This window comes from Ammodytes marinus (genome assembly GCF_949987685.1).
Source record: "Ammodytes marinus genome assembly, chromosome: 8".
NCBI classification, from domain to species: Eukaryota; Metazoa; Chordata; class Actinopteri; order Uranoscopiformes; family Ammodytidae; genus Ammodytes; species Ammodytes marinus.
In genome coordinates, this window is record NC_137212.1 from 31,459,479 (window position 1) to 31,482,537 (window position 23,059).

The following is a 23,059-nucleotide window of genomic DNA, read 5'->3' on the forward strand; positions in this document are numbered from 1 at the left end:
GGCAGGTTTTCAGTAGCTCGCCTGGACAGTGGCGGACTCAGACTGTTTGAAGGGCAGGGGCGAAAAAATAAAAAGGGCACATTCTGGACAACACGGGCCCCACCAGCGCACACAGTGGCTTTTCAAACTCAATGGTATTTTGTTCCCCTAACGGAGCCTGAAAGGCAGCGCTGCCTGGAAGGCCCTGTCAAAATCCAAATAATATTTTTTTTTTGTTGTTTAAAATTGTATTAATTTGTGTTTAAATGTGTATGAATTTAATTTAAAAAATCAGTACGTTACAATAATAATTACATTTTTTTTGGAACAGTTATTTTTTGTGAGGCTGAGCTGGATATCCCAGGCATATCTCATCTAAACACATCACAGCTATGTGGAGCAGCGGGACCTGCACTAGAAATATTGCTAGCCTTTCATTGAAGCTGCCGTCTCCTATTGGATGATAACTTTGACTGGCATGTCTCATCAGCCAATCAGATTCTGATGTGTAGTGACAGCCCGCCCCCAGGGCCCAGCGATATCTCAGCCGCTAGTCCCCCGTGATGTCATCAGCGAAGTTTGAAACTTCGGCGGGCTATTAGCATTGTGATGTGAGTGAACTACTATGACCATCGCTTTCACACAACCTACTGCCCCCGCTGCCGATCTAGCGTGGCTATTTAAAGGTGATCGTTTAACATAGTTTAGATATAGTTTTGACAGGAATACTACACATAAGCTGGATGGGCTGATGCGTTTTTTTGCGGCACTTCACTGACTGTAACTACGACGCTATGACTGGCTAACAGCTAGCACCGAGCGGAACAAGTTACCGGTATGTTGCTGGACCTGTCTGCTTTTTAAACCTGTGAAGGAACATGGCACATCACGGATTTTAACAGCCTTAATGGCTTATAGGATCCGAGGATGGGTTTCCTCTACAAGTGATGTGTGAGTGTTACTTTTGGCTGTGTCTATCTGTGAAGAGATAACGTTTGTTGTGGGGTTTTAAAACCATTTTGTTTGTTTGTTATGGTCCTTGTAGTAGCCTATATTGCTGGGACTTGGGCAGTAGGTGATGCGGTTTTTCATTGTTTATGCCGCTTTCTAAGCATAATATGGGAACCAACTCTCAACTACACTTCTTCTTAATATGCTGGTTGGATTGGCTGTTGTGAAATATTTGGCATAAAAGACCCTTCTTGCATGTTTCATTTTTGTTATTGAAGCGAATGCGGCGCACTGGTAATATTGTCGCTATAAATTGAATCCGTTGAAGTTGCGCAAGCATCCAGTGAACCCTATTACAATAACTGAATGCTTGTTTTGTAACGTGTTGTGCGTTTGCAAACAGTTGTCGAGTGACATGAAATATCTGATGGTGATGGTGAAGTAGTCTATCTGGTGTGGGATAAACAACAGTGGTGTGTGCAGTGCGCTGCTCTGTGGTTATTGAAGATCAACAGTCAAGCGCTTCATGTTATGCATTAGTGTGTAGGCTATACTGTGATTTTAGCCTATATTTTGTATGTGGCTGTGTTGGCTGTATCGGCACCTGACGTGTGCGTTTCTCAGTGTTTGGTGGGGGGGGTTGGAGTTCGCTACTGAAGGCCCTGACTGAAACCCCACGGTACGCTACTGCCTATCCCCTTACCTTAGCAAGCGCTGCCGTGAATGTCCCGTTCGGGACACTTGTTACATCTCCATGTAGCACTTAAAAAAAAAATTTGGGCTCATACAATTAAAAGGAGGGTCTGGGGGTCCCCCCCATAAAAAAATAGCTTCAAAGACACTGTTTCCCCTTATTCTAGCGCCTTTATAAACACCAAAATGAGTTACAGCCGTCAAATACCATACAGTCTTTGACGGCTGACAGCCAGCTACGGAAAAAGTTGTAGCTGTTTTCCTTCATGTTGAGGTGATAGCTGACTATTATCGTCTCTCTTGCATGACATAACCTACACTTGAATGAGGACCGCACGTTGAACGCTCAAAAAATGTATATACATTTTAAACGGATTATGCACACTGAAAATATTAAGTTTTTCTACCTTGGCATCTAATTGCGCTTTTCCACTATGGGTACTGACATACCCACTGGATAACGAAGCAAAATGTAAGTACCACTCGATGAAGCTGTTTGTCATAGCGACGCCACATCAAAGCAACGCCTCTTTCGCATTCCCCGTTCGTCGGCTGCACCTCATTAGCTAACCACAACATGTTTACCATATTCTTGCTCCAGAGTGCACATCATCATCATTTAGGCCTATTGTATGGAGGGGCAACCTGGGGCACTCAATAATTTTTGTTCACGTGTAAAGGGCAGCCAATAAGGCACTTTCTCTAATTTTCACCACCATAGAGGGCACTTTAGCAACACTTTTTCAACCATGGGGCACCAGACGGGCACTAGATGGGCAGAAGGGCACTGTCAGGGCACTAGAAGGGCACTAGAAGAAGGGGACTATAAGGGCACTCATTAAGGCACGTCATCGAATTTTCTTGTTCTAGAGGGCACATCATCATCATTTATTGTATGAAGGGGCACCTAGAGGGCACCCAATAATGTTTTGTACACGAAAAGGGCAGCCAATAAGGCATTTCCTTATTCAAGCTTTTTCAACCATTGAGCCACGAGGGGGGGCGGTCACCCCCCCTGAGTCCGCCACTGCGCCTGGACTGACTGTGCTGTAATTTTATTTTATTTTTTTAAGTTAAAAATCTGACGACGGTAAATGCACCTTTTCCCATGGTCAAAACTGCGCGGAGGGCTGCAATTTGCGGCAAATAAATGTTCACATGTGTCTCAAAGGGTTTCTCTATTAGCTGGTGTGTGTGTGTGTGTGTGTGTGTGTGTGTGTGTGTGTGTGTGTGTGTGTGTGTGTGTGTGTGTGTGTGTGTGTGTGTGTGTGTGTGTGTGTGTGTGTGTGTGTGTGTGTGTGCTGCTCAGCGTGCGGCCACGCGGGAGAGTAAACAGCAGAAGCAAGTCGTCAATAAACTGGTGGCGAAAACGCAGCGCGGTTCTATGGGGCTATTTAGCTGAACAGAAAGAAGTGCTGTGTAAAGCTAGAACAGTTTAGACTCCACATCACCATGGCAACACAACCTATCAGCTCAGACAGCGCAGAGAAAAGTTTGAAGAATGCATGAGAGTGATGGCCCAGGCACCTTTCAGTAAGTTTTTTTTTTTTTTTTTTTTTTTTTTTTAATATATTTATTGTAGTTTTAAGAACAGACAGTACATACAAACACACATAACATACAGAACAAAGCACATCAAATTAGCAGCTGAGTCCATGGTCAAAACATAAATATTAAATAAAAAAATCAGAAGTCTTGCGAAAAGATAAGTGGATGTCAGTACAATAAAAAAAGAAAAATACACACATCCATACATTTGCACAGTAAAGCACTATAGAGCAGCCTACCCATTAAAGAATCTTATTACAGGGTCCCAAATCTTATCAAACACATCTCCTCTATCATCGTTATAGTATCTCAGTCGCTCCAAATGCAGTGTGTTAGACATTTCTCCTAACCACAGGTCGTATGTAGGCACAGAGTCCAACTTCCACACACGTAATATCAATTTCTTGGCAATCACCATCCCAAATTCAATAGCCTTCTTCTCATATTTATTAATACAAGAAAAAGGACTTGTAGCTCCCAGAATTGCCACAAGAGGGTCAGGTTCCAAACGTTTCCCAAAAGCCTCAGAGAAGCATTGAAATATACTTTTCCAATATGAATGGAGTTTGCTACATAACCAAAATGAGTGTGCTAAATTACCCACCATGGATTTACATTGATTACAGACAGGTGAGACATTAGGGTAAAATTTGTTTAGCTTCTCCAGGGAATAATAAAGTCTGTGGACTGTTTTAAACTGTATAAGATTGTGTCTAACATTAACTGAACATCTGTGCACATTCCGCAAACATTCATCCCAAATATCATCACTCAATTCCACATTTAACTCATCTGCCCATGCCTGCTTACGCTCCTCGGTGCCCAGCACAGCTCCATTATGAAGAATTTTGTAAAAGAAGGAAACCGCCCACGAGTAGCCGGGTCAAATTTATTCATTGTCTCAAGAGTTTCGTGCTTATTCAGGCTCTCAAAGCTTGTTACATTTTTACGAATAAAGTCTCTAATTTGTAAATATCTGAAAAAGCTTGAGGCAGAAATATTATAAGCAGTTTGTAGCTGTCTAAATGTGGCAAAGCTTCCTTCAATATACAAATCATTTATGTTAACAAAACCCTTTTGTTTCCAGTCAAAGAGAGCTGCACCGTTAATGCCTGGTATAAAAGAGTGATTATTACAAATGGGAGTGTCAGTATACATTTTTGGAGCCTTAATGGAACTCTCAGTCTTTTAATACCCGATCCAGTGAGCTGCTGCTTTTAAAGGTTCCTAGAGCTCATTCTAAGCTGGGAACAACTACTTTTAGCTATAGTGCCCCCACCTCTTGGAATGCCCTTCAGAGCAACTTCAATATGACCATTCTCCCCACTTTTTTCTTCTTTTAAATCTATGATTTCTGATTTTCACCATCACCACTGCATTTGTTTTAACTGAATTAATTTTTTAAGCTCTTTTATTGTAATTCTTTATTTCTTTTGATCTTTTTTATCTTGCTAGGATTTTGTGTTTCTCTGTTTTATTCTGTCACTCTGTTGTTATTGTTGTTGTTGTGTTTGTTGTGCGCTCGTCGGCGTTGTAAATGAGGGGAACCTCAATGCCTTTCGAGTTTGTATAAATAAAGGTTTTCAATTCAAAAAAATATAAGATTTGATCTGCTCCCATATGCGTATAGTGCCATGAATTACAAGGCTGTTACTATAGCATGACTTCTTGACTGTGGTGGGGCTGTTAAGCAGTGCCAGCAAGGAAGACTTTTTGCAAAGCAGCCGTTCTATGCGTAGCATAGAACGGCATAAGTCTGAAATAGAGGGGGGGCCCCTTCTCCACCAAGCAAGCATAGACAGATGAGTAGCCCAATAGTACATTTTAAAATTTGGTAAAGCAAAGCCACCAACATTCTTTGCCTTACATAAATGTTTTTTAGAAATTCTAACAGCTTTGTAGTTCCAGATAAATGAAACAACAATGGAATCTAGTTGCTTAAAGTAAGACTGAGCAATAAAACAAGGAATGGATTGAAAAAGATGGAGGAAACGCGGCAGTACAATCATCTTAATAGCATTTATCTTCCCTACGAGAGAAATAGGAAGAGTCTTCCAGAAATTAATTCCCTGCTTAAGCTGTTCAATTTTGCTGTCCCAGTTCTTTCGTAAGAGGTCCTCAGATTTTTTCGTAACAATAACACCAAGATATGAAAAATGCTCATAAGCCTTTTTAAAGGGAGTGGACAATAAATACGTCATATTAACCTCCTTGGACATTGGCATTAACTCACTTTTGTCCCAGTTAACAGAGAATCCAGAAAGTTTGCCGAAACTGCTAATTAGAGTCAAGAGGGCAGGTATTGATGTTTGAGGACGAGATATAAACAAAAGAATGTCGTCTGCATACAACGAGAGATGGTGTTCTTGCTCATGTATCTCAACGGGGGATATTAATTTACTTTGTCTGACACTGGCAGCAAGCGGCTCAATAATTATTGAAAATAAAAAAGGGGAGAGAGGGCACCCCTGACGGGTCCCACGGTTGATTGCAAAAGGGCATGAAATGTTTTGATTGGTGATAACAGAGGCAGTTGGGTGTGAATAAATGATCTCAATCCACTTCATAAAGGAGGGTCCAAAACCAAATTTTTCAAGTGTGATCAACATATAAGGCCACTCCACCTGATCAAACGCACGCTGTGCGTCCAGAGAGATTACTACAGCCTCCTCTGTATGCTCCGTGTACAGCACATGGAATAAACGACGCAAGTTAAAATACATATGCCTCCCTGGCATGAAACCTGATTGGTCGGGATGAATAATGGAACATATGTGCTCCTTTAATCTGTTAGCTAAGACTTTACCCAGGATTTTGGTTTCTATAGGCAACAGTGAAATGGGGCGGTATGATGAGACCAAGTTATGGTCACGACCTGGCTTGGGTATAAGTGAAATGTTGGCTTTATATAATGTGGGAGGTAACCTAGAGTTCAGCATTGAGTGATTCAGCATACGTAATAAGAGAGGCGATAATTTAGAGCTAAATTTTTTGAAAAATTCTATACTGAAGCCATCTGGCCCAGCTGCCTTATTATTGGGAAGGGAGGAGATCACTTCCATTATCTCATTAGAATTAATTTCTTTATCTAGTGAAAGAGATGATTCTGCTGATAGTTTAGGTAGGTCCAAATTTTCAAAAAATGTTTCCATCTCATCAGGGTCAGGTTCCCCTTGTGACTGATAGACACGTTCATAAAAACCAGCAAAACATTTATTAATTTTTTCAGGGTCTGTCCAGAGAGTGCCATCATCTGACTTAATAGAGTGTATGGCTCTGGAAGCCTGAGTTTGCCTTAATTGACGGGATAGCAACCTATGGGGCTTGTCGCCAAATTCAAAATATTTTTGTCTAATTTGGACCAGTAAACGTGACACATTCTTTGACAATAGAGTATTGTATTCATATCGTAATGCAGTGATCTTCTTGAGTAACTCAGGTTTGTTACCTTCTCTATATAACACTTCCATGTCAGCCAGTTGATTATCAATTTCAGTTAACCTTTCTTTAGATTTTCTTTTTTCTGCTGCCTCATAGGATATAATTTGGCCCCTAATAACAGCCTTCATGGCCTCCCAAAGCGTGGAATCATCAACTTCACCAGTGTCATTCATTTGTACGTATTGATCTATTTGGTTTGAGAGATAAGAGCAAAATTCTTTATCTTTCAGTGTTGCATTATTTAGGCGCCAGCTAAATTCTCCCCTCTTGTAATTCAATTTAAGTTTCACAGAAACAGGGGCATGATCCGATATGAGAATATTATGATACTTGCAGTCAACTATTTGTGTTAAAAGTTTAGAATCCAGAATGAAATAATCAATCCTAGAATAAGACTTGTGAACTGCTGAAAAGAAAGAAAAGTCTTTAGCTGTGGGGTTTAGGAGCCTCCAAATATCCACTAGATTATACGACTGCATTAAATTATTAAGAGTAACACTGCTCTTAGATGAACTGGTTTGGGGGTGTTGTCTGTCTAAGATAGGATCCAAAACACAATTTAAATCTCCACCCAAAATTATATTTGAGTTTGACATATCGGGTATAGTGTTGAAGAGATTCTGAAAGAAAATGGGATCATCAAAATTCGGCCCGTACACATTTATTAGGGTAACTGGTACAGAGTTAAGCTCCCCTTTAACTATTAAATATCTGCCCCTATGATCAGAAATAGTTTGCTTGTGGATAAAAGCTATTGTTTTTTTTATAAGGATCGCTACCCCTCTTGCTTTTGTAGAAAAATTAGATTGAAATACATGAGATGCCTATGAAGGACACAATATTTTTACTGCCGTTGTTTTTATATGCGTTTCTTGAAGAAAGGAAATATCAGCCTTGAGTGTGCGTAGATGTGCATAAACCTTTCTTCTCTTAAGTGGGCTATTGATCCCCCGTACATTCCAACTAACCAATGTAATTCCACCTTCACTGTGTTTACAAGATGTAGGTCTACCTGACATAATATGCTACATAAGGAAATTTGTTAAATGACCATGGCAAAAAGGAATATAAAGTAAACTGAAAGAAAAGATGTGCAGACAAAAAAAAGAACATCGAACAGAACACATGAACATAGTCAAGGGGAGAGACAACCCCATGGATAACGCTTCCATGCCCCAGACTTAAAGTTAAAGCTAAACTCGGGGGGCCAATAAAGGCCCAAGATAGCAAACAACTACTCACCTCTCTCCAAGCAAGGGAGAGACTCCACCTCAACAGTGGATATTAATTGCAAATAAAACATTTGTCCTCTCAAGTCTCAATGCGAGTTTGGTCTTATTTTTTTCCTTTTTTTCTTATTTTTTTCTTCTTCTTACTTTCAAATTTGCTGAAGATGCAGAGATAAATTAGTCAACTTGCCGGCTTGACCCAACATCCATGTTCCAGTCCCGTGCCTCCCGACTCAGGAATTTTTCGGCTTCGTCCGGGGTGTTGAACGTGCCAGTATTGCCATCCACTGTGACCACAAAGTTTGCTGGATGCCTGAAACCGCACCTGATTTTCCTGGCTCTGCATTTCTCCTTAATGTGCTGAAACACCTTCCGTTTCTTCATGGTAGCAGATGTTAGATCAGGAAAGATGAACACAGAGCGCCCGTCGTACTGTAGCGGCGTTTTCTCCCTGGCAAGCTTCAGCACCAGCTCCTTCACCTGAAAGTGGTGTAGCTTGGCAATGATAGCCCTAGATTTCCCATCTTTAGCAGGCGCTGCGCTTCGATGTGCACGATCCACATTCACGGGCCGGTCAAAATTCTCCTCTCCCAAAAGCTTCGGTAACAGCTTGGCAACAAACTCCGTCGGCCTACCGTTTTCAGCTTTCTCCTTGATACCAATGATGCGGATGTTCTGCCTCCGGGAGCGGGCCTCAAGGTCGTCTAGCTTGGCTTCTTGTAGCGTGTACTGGGATGCAAGGCTAGCGTGTCGCCTCTCCAATTCCTCTAGCCGTTTCTCGTGCGATTCCACGGCAGCCTCGGTTGACGACACACGTTCAGTAACGTCTGATAGAGCCGATTTGAGGGCGGATAGGGACCCTTTTAGCTCGTCGAATCTCACATCTACTGCGCTTTTCAATGCATTTATTGCTGCTAGGACGTCTTTGTTTGTAGCACTTTAGCACTAGCAGCTACAGGGCTAGCTGCATTAGCGCCAGCTTCTTCAGTGGCCTCGGCATCGTTTTCGACAAAACCCTCTTCATCTTGGCCTTTTTCAGATTTATGCCCCTTGCCTTTTCTTGTCATTTTGTCTTTCTTGTTAGTTCAAACTCGCCAAAATTTAAATTAAGAACAATAAGCGAGGTAAAAAGAAAAGTTGAGGCGGAGCTTCCCGCAAACACGTCTACTCCATAGCCAGGGTTGCCAGATCTCCCACCTTTCAGTAAGTTTACAGAAGTGCCACACTGTTACTGTCTTTGACCTTTGGAGAAATGTATTTCATCATTTTAAGGGGAAAACACATTGTATTTATTATTTCAACTATTGAGTAATTTGTAAAACAGCATTCTAGTGTTTTTCTGAATTTTCAGTGCTGCTTTATTTTTATGTTTTAAATTGGGAAATACATGTTCCAAAACGACCAATAACCTCTGTATTTAAACAGAAATCAAGCAAGTAGGCTAATATAACCATTAATGAATTATAGGCTTTTGCATCACAGTAGGCCTAATTGTCCACAATAATCGCACCACAGCCCCCCATCCAAAAAGGAACTTTAAAAAGTTACAACTGTAAGGTCAGTTGTCTGTTTTATTCAAATAAGCAGTTGTTTATTTCTGTAGTGCGTATTGGCATCTTTGAGCAAAATACCCCCACATTTTTTTTGGGGGGTATTTTCACCTCCACATCTGGGCAGTGACCACCTGACATTTCCTGGGGGAAACACTGTTGCATCACAATAAGAAGTATAATATAGACATTGATGTCAATTGTCAGTGATGTATATGTGGCCCACAAAAAGTGTTAAGTAATGTTTTCTTGGACCTTCGATGGGAAATTATTTATGATAAGCATTGGGTATTGAGGACCGAGACAAGATGGCAGCTTGAGCTGAGAGCTCCGCATTTCCTCAGTGCTTAAAGTGAGTTTTTACCTCCACTGAATTGGATTACCACCTACATTTCTATTGAACTTTTGAGTTAAGCATACAATACTCCTGCTTAAAAAGATAGAGGGTGAAATAAGGATGGCAAACAGAAAAAACGTACAAACCAGACAAGACACAGAGGAACAAGCACAAAGTGTGGCAAATATGGAAAAAGAGGTGATCCCCTCTCTTGTTGAGATAATGACAGAGCTCAAATCACAACGCCATGTAATATTGGGCCGACTGGATGGCATTGACAATCGCCTGGAGAATGTGAAGGCAAGTTTCAACAATGAAAGAAGCGCTGACACAAACAAATCAAGTACTCGAGAAACAGCAGCGGCGCATGGACGAAGCCGAACAAAGGATTTCAAGATTAGAGGACACCGTACAAACTTCCCAGCGAACACTAGACCGAGCCGAAAAACTGATAAAAACGTTGGAATCTAAGACCGATGATCTTGAAAATAGAGGGAGGAGGAAGAATTTGATTTTGCTGGTACTCCCAGAAAAGTCGGAAGGCAACCAAGTGCTACTCGAATATATTCAACAGAAATTGCCCAGCTGGCTGCAACTCTTCACAGACCAACCACTCGAGCTGGAACGAGTTCACCGCTCACTACGACCACAACCAGAACCAGGCAAGCCTCCAAGGCCAGTCTTCATCTGCTTTCTACGATTCAGAGATAAAGAAATGATACTACAGTCTGCTAAGAAAATGCTGATACTTCAGGGGAATGCTAAACTCACCATCCGCCAGGATCTGTCTGCAGAAGTTTGCCGAAAGCACAAGTGTGATAAAAATGCTCATCGAAAAGAGTAAGTTCCGAGGATTTGCATACCCCATCGTCTTCGTGTTCTTCATCCACACAGTATCGTCTTTTTTGACGATCCAAAAGAAGCAGAATCCTTCGTTATGCAGCTGAAGTAAGTCTCGTCTAGACTACAACACTGAAAACCAGTGGAGGTAAAACGTTATTATTCTACTCCCTTCGTTATGACTGTTAAGACTTATAGGGACAAGGGATTTTATTTTTTATTTTTTTAATTTAAAGTGGATACTTCTGTTTAGATAGCCGGCTCACTCGTGTGTTACTTTTACCTGTGTTTACTTCCTGCAACAATGAATGACGACAGACGGTCAATACCATGGTTGAATGTAGGAGCAGAGGGAGGGGGGATTTTACAAGTTGGTGACGATAGTCCGGCTTTAATTAGTATAACTTTTCTTTCTTTCTCCCTTCGAATATCACGATTATATGATTGGTGATCGTTGCCTTCCTTTTTTTTCCCCATATTTTTTTTGCCTCTTTTTTTGGGAGCGCGGGGATTCCCCCATCACAGTAAATGACTAGGCCGGCCTATTCAACAGTGTGCAAGTGTGCTACACGTGTATTAATGGAATATACCACGATAGACTGCAGGAGGGGGAGAGAGCAAGAATGCTTTGCATTTGAATTTTATAAGAAATTTGCTGACCAAGTAACCCCGATCCTGCATAGAATGTTCTCCCACTCAACCGAAGCAAACAGACTCCCACCAACACTATATAACGCAAACATCTCTCTCTTGTTAAAACAAGACAGGGATGAAACTAACCCGTCCTCATATCGACCAATTTCTATGCTTAACTTGGATTTCAAAATTCTAACAAAAATTCTGGCAAATAGACTAAATAAATGTATAGAACCATTATTCACACAGATCAGACCGGGTTTATCCCCAACAGGTTTTAATTTTTTAATGTTAGGAGAGTCCTAAATATTATGTATAACAAATTCGACAGCGCTTCCAAACAAGCTGTTTTGTGTCTGGACGCGGAAAAGGCTTTCGACCAGGTTGAGTGGGGGTACTTGCTCAAGGTGCTGGAGGAGTTCGGTCTGGGGGCCCCTTTCATTTCATGGGTGCGCTTAATATATGCCCTTCCCACCGCCTCCATTCTAACAAACCAGGAAAGATCCACACCCTTTGCCCTTCAGAGGGGCACGCGTCAGGGTTGCCCCCTCTCGCCGCTCCTCTTTGCGTTGGCCATCGAGCCCCTAGCTATTAGCATAAGAGGGCACGCACTTATAAAGCCAATATCACTAGGTGAGATGGACCATAAGATTTCTCTGTACGCAGATGACATCGCCCTTTTTGTAGCCGACCCTGAGAATTCCATCCCTCACCTACTCCAACTAATTAATTCCTTTGGCGACGTCTCGGGCTACACCATAAATTGGCAAAAAAGTGAACTCTTGTCTTTAACAGCAGATCTTGACTCAACATTCCTAGCCAATACGCAGTTTAAGACAAATCTGGTCAGTATAAAGTATCTGGGCATTAAATTATCTAAAAACCCAAAGACACTTTTTAAGTTAAATTTTACAGAAAGATTGAACAAACTAAAGGAGAACATAGAGAAATGGAGAACACTACCGATCTCCCTTATTGGCCGTGTAAACGCAGTAAAGATGGTTTCCCTGCCGAGATTTCTGTATCTATTTCAGAATGTGCCAATTTATAGTCCTAAATCTTACTTTAAGTCAATTGATTCCATTATAATGCCTTTCATTTGGGGATATAAAGCACATAGGATCTCAAAAGCCCACCTTCAGAAACCCAGGGAGCATGGTGGACTGGGGTTACCGTGTTTTTTACATTATTATTGGGCTGCCAATGCTAGAGTCATGGTGTATTGGCAATTTACATATGAAAAAGATGTTAGAACTGAACTCCCTCCCTGGCTGGCCATTGAAAAAAGCCTGGCCCCAAAAACTTCTCTTACTGCCCTCCTTTTCTCTTCTCCCAGACCACCTGCCTCCTTTAGAGGAGACCACTTTATCCTATCCAATGGTCAGAGAATTTGGAACCAAATTAGGAAGGCCTGTGAACTACAGAACACGACCATACATGCCCCACTTAGTCCCTGCCCGCAGAGGATCCATTGTCTAAAACTTTGCTAGGCTCACCAGAAGCTAAAAACCTGTGTAGTGGCAGATTTTGCATATGATATATCTCTGGACTCAAATGTTGGAATACTTATTAATGCAATAGGAAACATTGTTATTATCTTGTATAGACTTATAAGTGTAATGAAATATATTGCATGTTGGTTAATTGTAAACTGAAATGAAGATTGCTCAAATGCGTATCCAACAAACCACTCAGACGGGCCACACCAACCTGACCCCTCCCATGTTTTACAATAACAATGCATGTATATTAGAACTGTCTGCAGAACAGCCTGTCACTCACTGTTAGACGCCTGTCTGTCTCCCCAGCTTCCTTAAGTATCTCCCACTCCTCTTATAATACAATTTAGTCGTCTTCCCCCACCCAGCTTCCTTAAGTATGTATATTTGAACCTGTCTACCTGTCTCCTACGATGTCCTTAAATATGTCATGACTTTAAGAGAACGGGGTCACTCCTTGCAACATACTACATGTGTTGGAACTAGTGACCACTCCGCTGAGTTTCTTGCTATTGATTGAAAATAAACCTTTTGCTATTACAAACGTATCACTCTGCTTGATTTCCTCATAACACCTGATTTCATCTTTTGTGGGAATATTTTTAGATCGGCAGGACAAATCCACTTTAAAAATAAAGCAAGCCTGGGAAAAAGACTTAAACATTGGAATAACTGACGATGTCTGGGAGGGAGCGTTAAAAAGCATAAAATCCTCCTCTATAAACTTGAGGCTTCAGTTAATTCAATTCAAGGTCACACTTAGATTGCACTACTCTAAGGTTAAACTGCATGGCTTTTTCCCAAGTCTTTCACCTTTATGTAATACGTGTAAGATTGCAGAGGGTACACTTGCGCACCATTTTTGGGAATGTCCAAATCTCTACAATTTTTGGTGTCTTTTATTTAAATGGTATTCTGATGTTCTGGATGTTCCCTTGGCTCCTGACACAGAAACCGCCCTGTTTTGCCATTCCACAGCCCTGGAAAGATTGGACCATGAAGCACGTATAATCATAATTTATGGTATGGTAATCGCCAAAAGATGCATATTAAAACTTTGGAAATCCGACCTGGCCCCTCGGTTCGAGGATTGGCTGAAGGAAATGGTGGGCATTTTGCACGTAGAGAAATTGAGGTACGAGATGTCCGAACACACCCACAGATTATCCACTATATGGGGCCCAGTGCTCCAGCACTTAAGAAAATAGCTGTGTGAGATTTGCCCCAGTTTTGTCTTTGTTTTAGCTTTGTTTCGTTTTCTGTTTATTTACAGCTTATTTTCTTACTTTTCTTAATTTTATCTTATTTATTTATTTCACTTTTGTTTATGTGAGGGAGGGGGGAGGGGTGTGTATGTAATGTATGTAAGACTGCAACTAACGATTATTTTAGTTGCAATCAATTAAACCGATTATTGATTGATTGTTGAAATGACCGCCAACCATTTTGATAAACGATTAATAATTTTGAGATTTTTTTTCGGTAGAAAATGTCCAGGTTCTCTGATTTCAACTTCTCAAATGTGATCTTTTTCTGGTTTCTTTGGCCCTGTTATGACAGTGAACTGAGACGTCCGTGTGTGTTGGACATTGCAATACATTTGAGGACGTCAACATGGGCTTGGAAAGGCTGATCGGCATTTTTGACCGTTTTCTGACATTTTGTGGACCAAAACACTAATAGTTGCAGCTCTAATTGTGTGTGTTGATTTATTCTGTCGTTTGTTTTTGTTTGTTTTATGTTTGTATGTAAAGAAAATTGCAAAAAATCACCAAAATAAAAGGTTAAAAAAAAAAAAAGCATTGGGTATTGCAATTTCACACGTGTACAAACAGAAGCTTAATTCATTTGATGTGTGCTATGTAAATAAATATATGCAATTTGATACAAGTAGCTCTTGGCCACTTTAATTTTTTCAAAGTAGCTCTCAGTTGAAAAAAGGTTGGAGACCCCTGCACTACACCATGGGAGGGCGTCCATAAACACAGGCATACTGCAACACGGCTCCCTCCCTTCCACACGCATCTAAGAATCAATTACAACTAATCAGATCAAAGTCTACCAAGGGCGTTCTATAGCCCTGTCAGACACTCCTCAGCTTACACTCCAAAATGTTGAGACACTTTACTAACCAAACCCTCTGTGGTGAACAGACATTTCTTTTTAAAGACAAACCCTTCAATTAAACTATACCTGTTTAAAGGTCACATATTATGCTAAATGCACTTTTTAAATGTGTTCTAACATATCCATGGGGCCACGGTGTGCCTAGAGACTGCCAAAATATCAAAAAAAATAACAATCTCTCCTTTTCTCACTGTCCCCCTTTCTGAAACCCCCACCCCTCCCCCCAATATACTCCAGTCAGAATTCTCGCCAGCCACATCCCCATATTTTCTTTATATGTCCATGCTTCCGATGCTTCCCCCCCACATTAGTAACCAGAAATTTCCACCGTGCAGTGGTCTATGATAACCCCACCCCCCCATTTCTTATTGGTCCACGGCCCCGAGATCCTGTGCCCGAGATCCCATGAGATCCTCTTGAAAATGTTCCGAGCGACAGCCATGTTGCTTTCCCCGCTAAGCGACAAGATGCCCATAGCCTACAGCCTGAATGTTACATACACCAACACAGAATGCTTTTGCTCATACTCCACTAATTTATCTTAACCACAGCAGTCTATGCCTACAACGGACAGGAAGCTACTTGTGGGTTTTTGCAAACAGTGAAACTGAAAGAAATGTTTTTATTGGTATTTTTGCCTGACTGGTGTATAGCTATTTAGCTTTGGGCCAAGCATTCAGCTTTTGCTCATAAAAACATAATTCTACTACCCACACCAGTCTGGAAATGCCTCGTTTTTAACAGGACAAAGGAGTGTAACTTAATAGTGTGGAAGTCAATTTTGAAGATATTTTTTTCACTGATTTGTGTGGTATTTTTAGCTGGTAGCTCACGGGCTAGCTTCGAGACAAGCACTGAGATTTTGGTCATAAAAACATAATTCTTTTACCCACACCAGTCTGGAAATGCCTCGTTTTTAACAGGACAAAGGATTGTAACTTAATAGTGTGGAAGTCAATTTTGAAGATATTTTTTTCACTGATTTGTGTGGTACTTTTAGTTTATTTTATCGTCTGAGTCTTATTTTTAGCGTTAGCGCCCATGTAGCTTCTGTTGTAGCACCAAGATTTGCTCATAACACGCTGTTTATACTCCCCACAGCAGTCTGAAAATGACTCGTTTTTAACATGACAAAGGATGGGAAGATATTCCTGTAGAAATCAAACTTTGAAGCTACTGTTTTCACTGGTTTTAATGTCAGGTCATGTCAAACTGTTCTCTTAGCTTAGCTCCGGCCCGGAGCCTCCGGGTTAACACTGTGTTCGCAGTCACAACTCACGTAGGCTGTATCTCGATTCAGGGGTTGCGGTCTACGAAGGCTGCATTTGAAGACCGATTGCGTCATAGCGGCGCGCAAAGGTTGTTCCATTTGCAAGGCTCCTCATATTCAGCCGTGAAATGCAGCCTTCGTTTCACGGTTTTGAAGGCTGCATCAGATGTATCCTTTGCAGCCCAACATATCCCATGATTCATTGCATTTTTTTCAGAGATGGCATACAATAAAATAAAAAATAGCAAAACAGCAACGTGTTGCTCCATCTTCTTAACTTTTATCTTCCTTTCTTTTTTTCTTGTACTTTTTTTTTCTTTTCGTCTGGTAGGCAACTTCTTTTTCTTTTTTCCTCTGTTGACAAGGCTGTTTCCGTTGGCAGCTATCAGGGTTGCTAGGCAGCACAGGAGCGGCGAGTCCTCACGCAAGGTAACGGCTTGTTACGCAAACCGGAAATGCTCGTAAACGGAGACCTGCGGAGACCGTCCCGTTTAACAACGCTCGTTCGGCCCTGGTTCGGCCTTCGAATCGGCCTTCACAGGCTATAGCCTTCATAGACCGCGAGACCGCGTCCTACCAAGGAGGCGGTCTCTGTAATGGGATACAGCCGTAGTGTCTCTCTAGTATCGCGAGAGCATGGCAGAGACGGTGGGAGAGCCCCATGGCCATATAAAGAAAGCCCAACAGAGAGGTGGGAGGGGCCAGCCAGGGTGGAGAAGCACAAAGCCGAGTGTGGACAGAGACTGCTGTGCGCGCTCAGATGAGAGGAAGAGTTTCCCGAAAATCTACATGTTTTTTTGTGCTGTGATTCGTGTCAGGTTGCTCCATAGGAGTCATTAATGAGACATTAAGACCAGAAAAGTAGTATAATAGGAGAACTTTAAGCTTTGGTATAACGTACATAGAGGTAAAATTAATTAATTTAACCAGGTTGAAACAAGAGCTGGCCCCTTCAGTTCAGCAAAGTCACAAGGTGTACATTCTGACCTCAAAGCCAGTGATGGCTATCTGGTGCATGGAGTCGTTGACGGACTTGATGATGTCCAACATAGTGGCTAAAGCCTCTTCCAGCTCAGCCGTCCCCTCACCCTTACTGCATTTTAACATCTCCTGGAAGACATGAAGAAGAGCACGGGTTAGAACGACTGAATAACACCTAAAAGTCCAAGGTCTAATCTATGACAATGGAGTTCAACAAGAGAGTGGAGAGGTCAAGTCAAGAGACTCCACCACTGATCATGTAAAAGAATAGATGAACAATTAAAGAGTGTCAGGCAGAATTGAACATTAACACTCTAGGCTGCTGAGCTTTCTAAGGTTTACGATGTCCAAGCAACAGCTTGTGTAATGAGTCGACATCAAAACGTTACCAACATGGTCCTCATGTGCCTTTTTTTGACTAGAATGTCTCTAAAGTGCCGGCATACTTTGAAGTCAAACTATTTAATACTTAAAAATGTCAAGATTTGTGTTAAATTAGTTGTGGTAACTTTGGCCTGCCTATTCATAAAAAACAGACTATATTCTCTGTATTGAAACACAACTGATAACAATACATAGAGATTTTGCTTAAGCACCTTCTACACTTTCAGTTTATTAGACAAACTATGTCCAATTTGAAGTTGGACACAAATGGCAAGCAGTGAGCGGGGACCTGCAGAACTTTCACCAAACTTCTATTTCTATCAGATGTCCTGGGAGGTTAGAGGGGGTTCCACATGATTGATACTTGTCCTGTATGTTTAAGCACAGCCTGTATTCTACAGACTGATCACTGATTGGATCTGTAACCTCTACACCAGGGCTATTCAATAGGCGGCCCGCGGGCCGGACCCGGAATATTTACTGGCCCCTGCCTTGACTACCGATCAGTTAAACTTGGATTACATGATGTTAATATCAAACACACAAACTAAAAAAATAATACAAAAAAAACCCTAAGTTTGCTTATGCCCCCCAAAAAAAAAAAAAAATTTTTTTTTTTTTTTTTAGTGGTGCACAATTAATGTACTAGCACGTGCGATGTGTGCTTTTGCATGGTCATAACTGCGCCAAAGGCCGCGATCTGCAGTAAATAAATGTGCACATGTGTCTCCAAGCGTTTCTCTATCAGCTGCTCTGTGTATGCAGCTTTGCGGGCGCGATTGTACCGCAGTGTAAGTGTATGGTCCATTATTTGTATTTAGTGTGTCTGCATAATATTGCACCAGTAGAACTTTGCATGTTTGCATAACATTTGTACCTTCACATAGCAAACAAAATTGCCCAAATGTAAAGTCAGTGTCTGTAGTTTTTTTGTATTCAAATAAGCAGTTGTTTATTTCTGTACTGTGCATTGGCATCTTTGAGCAAAATACAGCCAAAATGTTTGCGCCGCGCCTCCAATGACCCTGGATAGTGACCCCTTGACAACCATATTTTTTGGGGGAAACACTGTAAGGTGTTGCACTTAGAGTAGCCTACATTTATTTCTATGTTTTTTGATAAGCTGTTGCACTCTTAGTAAACCTAGGCCTACCTGTATTTTGATAAACTGTTGCACTTAGAGTACATTTATTTCTATGTATTTTGATAAACTGTTGAAGAGTTAACCTATTGTGTTTTCCTGAACTGATAAGATTGTTAAACACTTAAACAACAGGCAGCCTATGTTAATCAAATAGGGATTTTTTTTTTATAAGCTGGTGAACTCTATTTGATAAAATAAAGACAATATATGCACTCCTATGTCGTTGTAGTGTTTTACAGTATATGTAGCTATTGATGTGATGCTCATCAATTTTAGGCATTTTTTTCTGGCCCCTCATTTTGGATCATTTCCACCAACCGGCCTCCATTCAAAACTAATTGAATAGCCCTGCTCTACACTCTAACATGAGGACAATACATGTTTACAACTCTCTGTCACATGGTGAAAGCTGTCCAGGTTCAGGTGGATGACACTGGTAACCCCAAGACTAGTGTTGCCACCCGTCCCGTTTTTCCCAGAATTGTTCTCTTTTTTCACCAGCTGTCCCGGGAAAGTAAAAATATCTCCCGGGACACAATTTGTCCCGTTTTTTGGGGAAAATGCAAAAAACTTCATTTGATTTCCTTCGTTCAGTAGTTAAGGCCGTTTCACACGGCCGAGGCGTTTGTTGTGCCCACTAATGCATTCTCAATGGAGAGGCGAGCGGGGCCGGGCAGTTCCGTCGACAGGCGACACGACAAGCGGGCAGAGGCGGTCTTAACGATCTCGGGGCCCGTTTCAAGACCCTCTGTGGGGCCCCCCACATTTTCTTTGTATTTATTTATTTTTATAAATAATGCTTGCGCATGCTCCCCGCGAAAATAAAAAAAGATTGTGGAAACCAGTTGGTTCATAGAGGATTATGAGATAACGGGCCCAGACTCTTAAAGGCCCCCCACTCCTCCCTATCCAGTCAGGTACACTGACTTTTGAAGTCAGTGTTTCCCACAGGATTTTGGGATACTGTGGGAGGGACCCTGGTCCTTGTTGGGGGGTCCGAGGGAATGCTCCCCTGGAAGAAAATTTGTACCGTTTTAAAGTCAAATGCATCAATCTAGTGTACGTTGAGAGGATGACTTAGCTTTAAATCAAACCTTGAGCTGCAGAAGGAACTTTATTTTTCTTAAACAGGCAGCACTCTTTACATACTCATACCTGCAAACTCGTCGCTTTTCGCCGTTTTGAATCAAAATATATGACCCACGTGAATCGTATAGATCCGAAGAGTTTTTGTTTTTGGGAGGGGGTGGGGGGTTAGCGGCAGCTGCCAGAGAAGTCAGCCAGCGCTTCCCAGACTGTACTGTGTGGGCGAGTTACCGTAGTGTGAGACAAGGGAATATTGTTATCTTGGCAATAAAATCTCTTTGGTAGACGTCTTGAGTATTGTCCAATCAGCGTTAAGATCGGGCACCGTAAAGCATCACTGCTGCCGCTGTGTGTGTTCAGACTTTAGAATTGACTAAAAGTCTCAATCAAAGCCTTTTTGATAATAACAAAAAAAAAATTAGAGGATTTGATTAAACGCTGTCAATGCTTCAGAGGTGAATGTAACTTAGCCTACTCGGCTGAAAACAGAAACTAACGGAGGGACGCAGCTCAATGTACAGTCCCTTTATTTAGTCGCGCTGTCAGTTGGGCTCTGTGTATTTAGACTCGAGACATAGAAACAGATCGCGGAAGCCGTTCCCGTAGACAACGTTAACGGGCAGGATATCCCCGACTGTGATTTCATCCATCAAACCACAGAGTTTTTTCTGAGCGGCGTCTCACTCGCTCACACTGGCGAGGTCTCCCGGTGATTTTCACCGTCACAGCGATCGACTCGCTGCTTTGCTCGGGCGGAGGCTTTGTGTGAAGGTGATTTAACATCACGGTCGTAGACGAATGTTATAACTTTATGCTGCATATTTTGCAATGCACTGTTGACCCACACAGGACTCTTAAGTGAAGCTGACATTTTAATGAGCGCACATTGCAGAAATGAAGCGCCTGCAGTGCGCTCACACTCAGAGCCGGCCCCGAGGCATAAGCAAACTTAGGGTTTTTTTTGTATTATTTTTTTAGTTTGTGTGTTTGATATTAACATCATGTAATCCAAGTTTAACTGATCACGTCATGTTCACGTCCATGCACAGTGTGTATTGAGTTTATTTAAAAACATTTGGAAATGGGGCTCAGATGCCCATGCACTGTATAACCTATTTCAGCCTCGTCTGTGGACAAAAAGATAGCTGGACAACAGAGTTCTTCTGCTTCGTTCCTCTCATTGCATTTAAATGTATTCATTATATTACAGAGAAATATGTCCCATAAAAGAAAAAGAGTAAGCCCAACCCAGAGGACCCTGCATAATATTTTATTTTAAATTAACATTTTTATGGAAAATCCATGTGTCTTTCTTCAATAGCTTCTAATTCATCTGACCCAGTGTCTCCAAATTATTTGTTCACACAAAATTCCTCAGATTTAGCCTCTTAATTTACCTCTGCATTTATTGTAAGTCGCTTAAGTTAAAGGAAACATTTTATGTAATTTAAGAGTGGACCGTCACACAGCAATCACAGCTCAGCATAACCTTAATGGATTATTTGCATTCATATGTGTTATTCTATTGAACAGAAGAAAATAAGTTAAGAATGAGTTAAATGTATCAATAGAATCTATTTCCATTTACACTTTTCCTGATTATTAACTTTTATCAGGGTGCACCTTCTGTCTAATGATTAAAGTATGTGTACCTTAATTGTGCTGACATATGTAATTTACCAGCATTGTTCTTTGTTAACTATAGCCTACAACTTTCAGTTGTTACTCAACTAGCTCTATCTTGGCTTTGTACTTTTATGCCAGGTTGGCACTTCGCTCAGGTCAGTCACCTGTGTCAGTTTCCCATACTCAGCAGAATTCACAGTAGGCACATTCAATGTAAGGATGTGATACAATCACTTTAACAAAATACTAAGATGTATTCAAAGCCACATTGAGACTATAGGCTCATGTTAGAGAGAGAGAGAGAGTGTGTGTGTGTGTGTGTGTGTGTGTGTGTGTGTGTGTGTGTGTGTGTGTGTGTGTGTGTGTGTGTGTGTGTGTGTGTGTGTGTGTGTGTGTGTGTGTGTGTGTGTGTGTGCGCGTATAGTTACCTTGAGCATTAGTTGGTACTTGGTGATCCTCTGGACAGGCTTCAGCAGGTATGCATCCAGAGAGAGTTTGTGGTCCAGTTTCTTTTGACATTCCTGTTGCCACAAAGCCCAATTATTTTCCATCAGGGCCGAAACATTCTGCCCTACTTTAACTAGGTGCTGTATTCAGCAGATTAGAATGGAAGAGTCTGGTTGGACAATGCTGTCCTAGTGTAGAGGAAATAATGATCTTTTTTGAAGATGAACATCATAAACAGCAACATCAGTGCTTTAATGACCTTCATACAAACTCCTCAAGAAAAAAAGTATTATTTGACCAAATTTGACTCGGGTCACAAATTGAGAAAGTTAAATGCTACTATGTGGCCTGAAATAAGGAATGTGTGTGTGTGTGTGTGTGTGTGTGTGTGTGTGTGTGTGTGTGTGTGTGTGTGTGTGTGTGTGTGTGTGTGTGTGTGTGTGTGTGTGTGTGTGTGTGTGTGTGTGTGTGTGTGTGTGTGTGTGTGTGTGTGTGTGTGTGCGCGCACGTGCGTGCGTGCATGCAGGTTACCTGAAAGAAGAGACTGTCTCCACACTGTCTCCAGAGGACTTCAGAGCGAGGTTTATTCTGACAGTACCTTTCATACACCTGGAGCTCTTCTTTCTGACAACACAAAGGCATTTCCAAGTGAAGAGAGGGCCTTCAATTATTCGGGCCAGCCCTAATCTAAGAAAAGATGACAGTTTTCTGAGGGCTATAAATAGGCCAATCTATGTGGCTAACTAGCATGCTAATATTGATGATTGATTGTGTCAAGTGTCTAAGAATGAATTCTAACATTATCTGGTTTCTAACTTTTGCCTTAAGTTACAATATAGCTAGCTAGCTAACGTTAGCTAGCTGCTGATAGCCCACCCCTTTCGTTTCCAATGGTGGCTTGGCATTTCATTACCAATGTAAAGTGTCATACATAGTTAACCCTTTAGGCGCCGGGTTTAATTTTGAAAAATACTTTATTTTGACACCTAAATTTCAGAAGGATCTGGATTGAAAGTGGTTTGAGATAGAGACAAAAAGTTAATGAGACAAATATTGAGAATGTCCTGAAGTTTATTAAGGGAATACATTTTTTTCATCTAATTTGCATATTATGACGTCATATGGCGGCGGCCATATTGGATTATGTAATTTCCATGAAATACCTGATATTTTGAAAGAGAGTCTTATTTAATCAGATTCACCCCCTCCATCTATTTGTAATGATGCCCACTTTTTTGTAAGCCAACATTTGTAAACTAGAACTAAAACACAAAACGCATGTAAACAGCAG

General features: G+C 41.3%; 1 protein-coding gene across 1 annotated transcript in view; it reads right to left on the reverse strand.

The window, feature by feature from the left end:
• Positions 1-23,059, reverse strand: part of mcf2l2 (MCF.2 cell line derived transforming sequence-like 2) — a gene marked incomplete at its 5' end in the record, with an annotated part of 282,391 nt that overhangs the window by 77,719 nt on the left and 181,613 nt on the right. Inside the window, 3 exons of the mRNA XM_080033371.1 lie at positions 17,088-17,210; positions 21,750-21,842; positions 22,300-22,392. Of these exons, the coding sequence (XP_079889497.1) occupies positions 17,088-17,210; positions 21,750-21,842; positions 22,300-22,392 (309 nt within the window). The remainder of the gene's footprint in view (positions 1-17,087; positions 17,211-21,749; positions 21,843-22,299; positions 22,393-23,059) is intronic.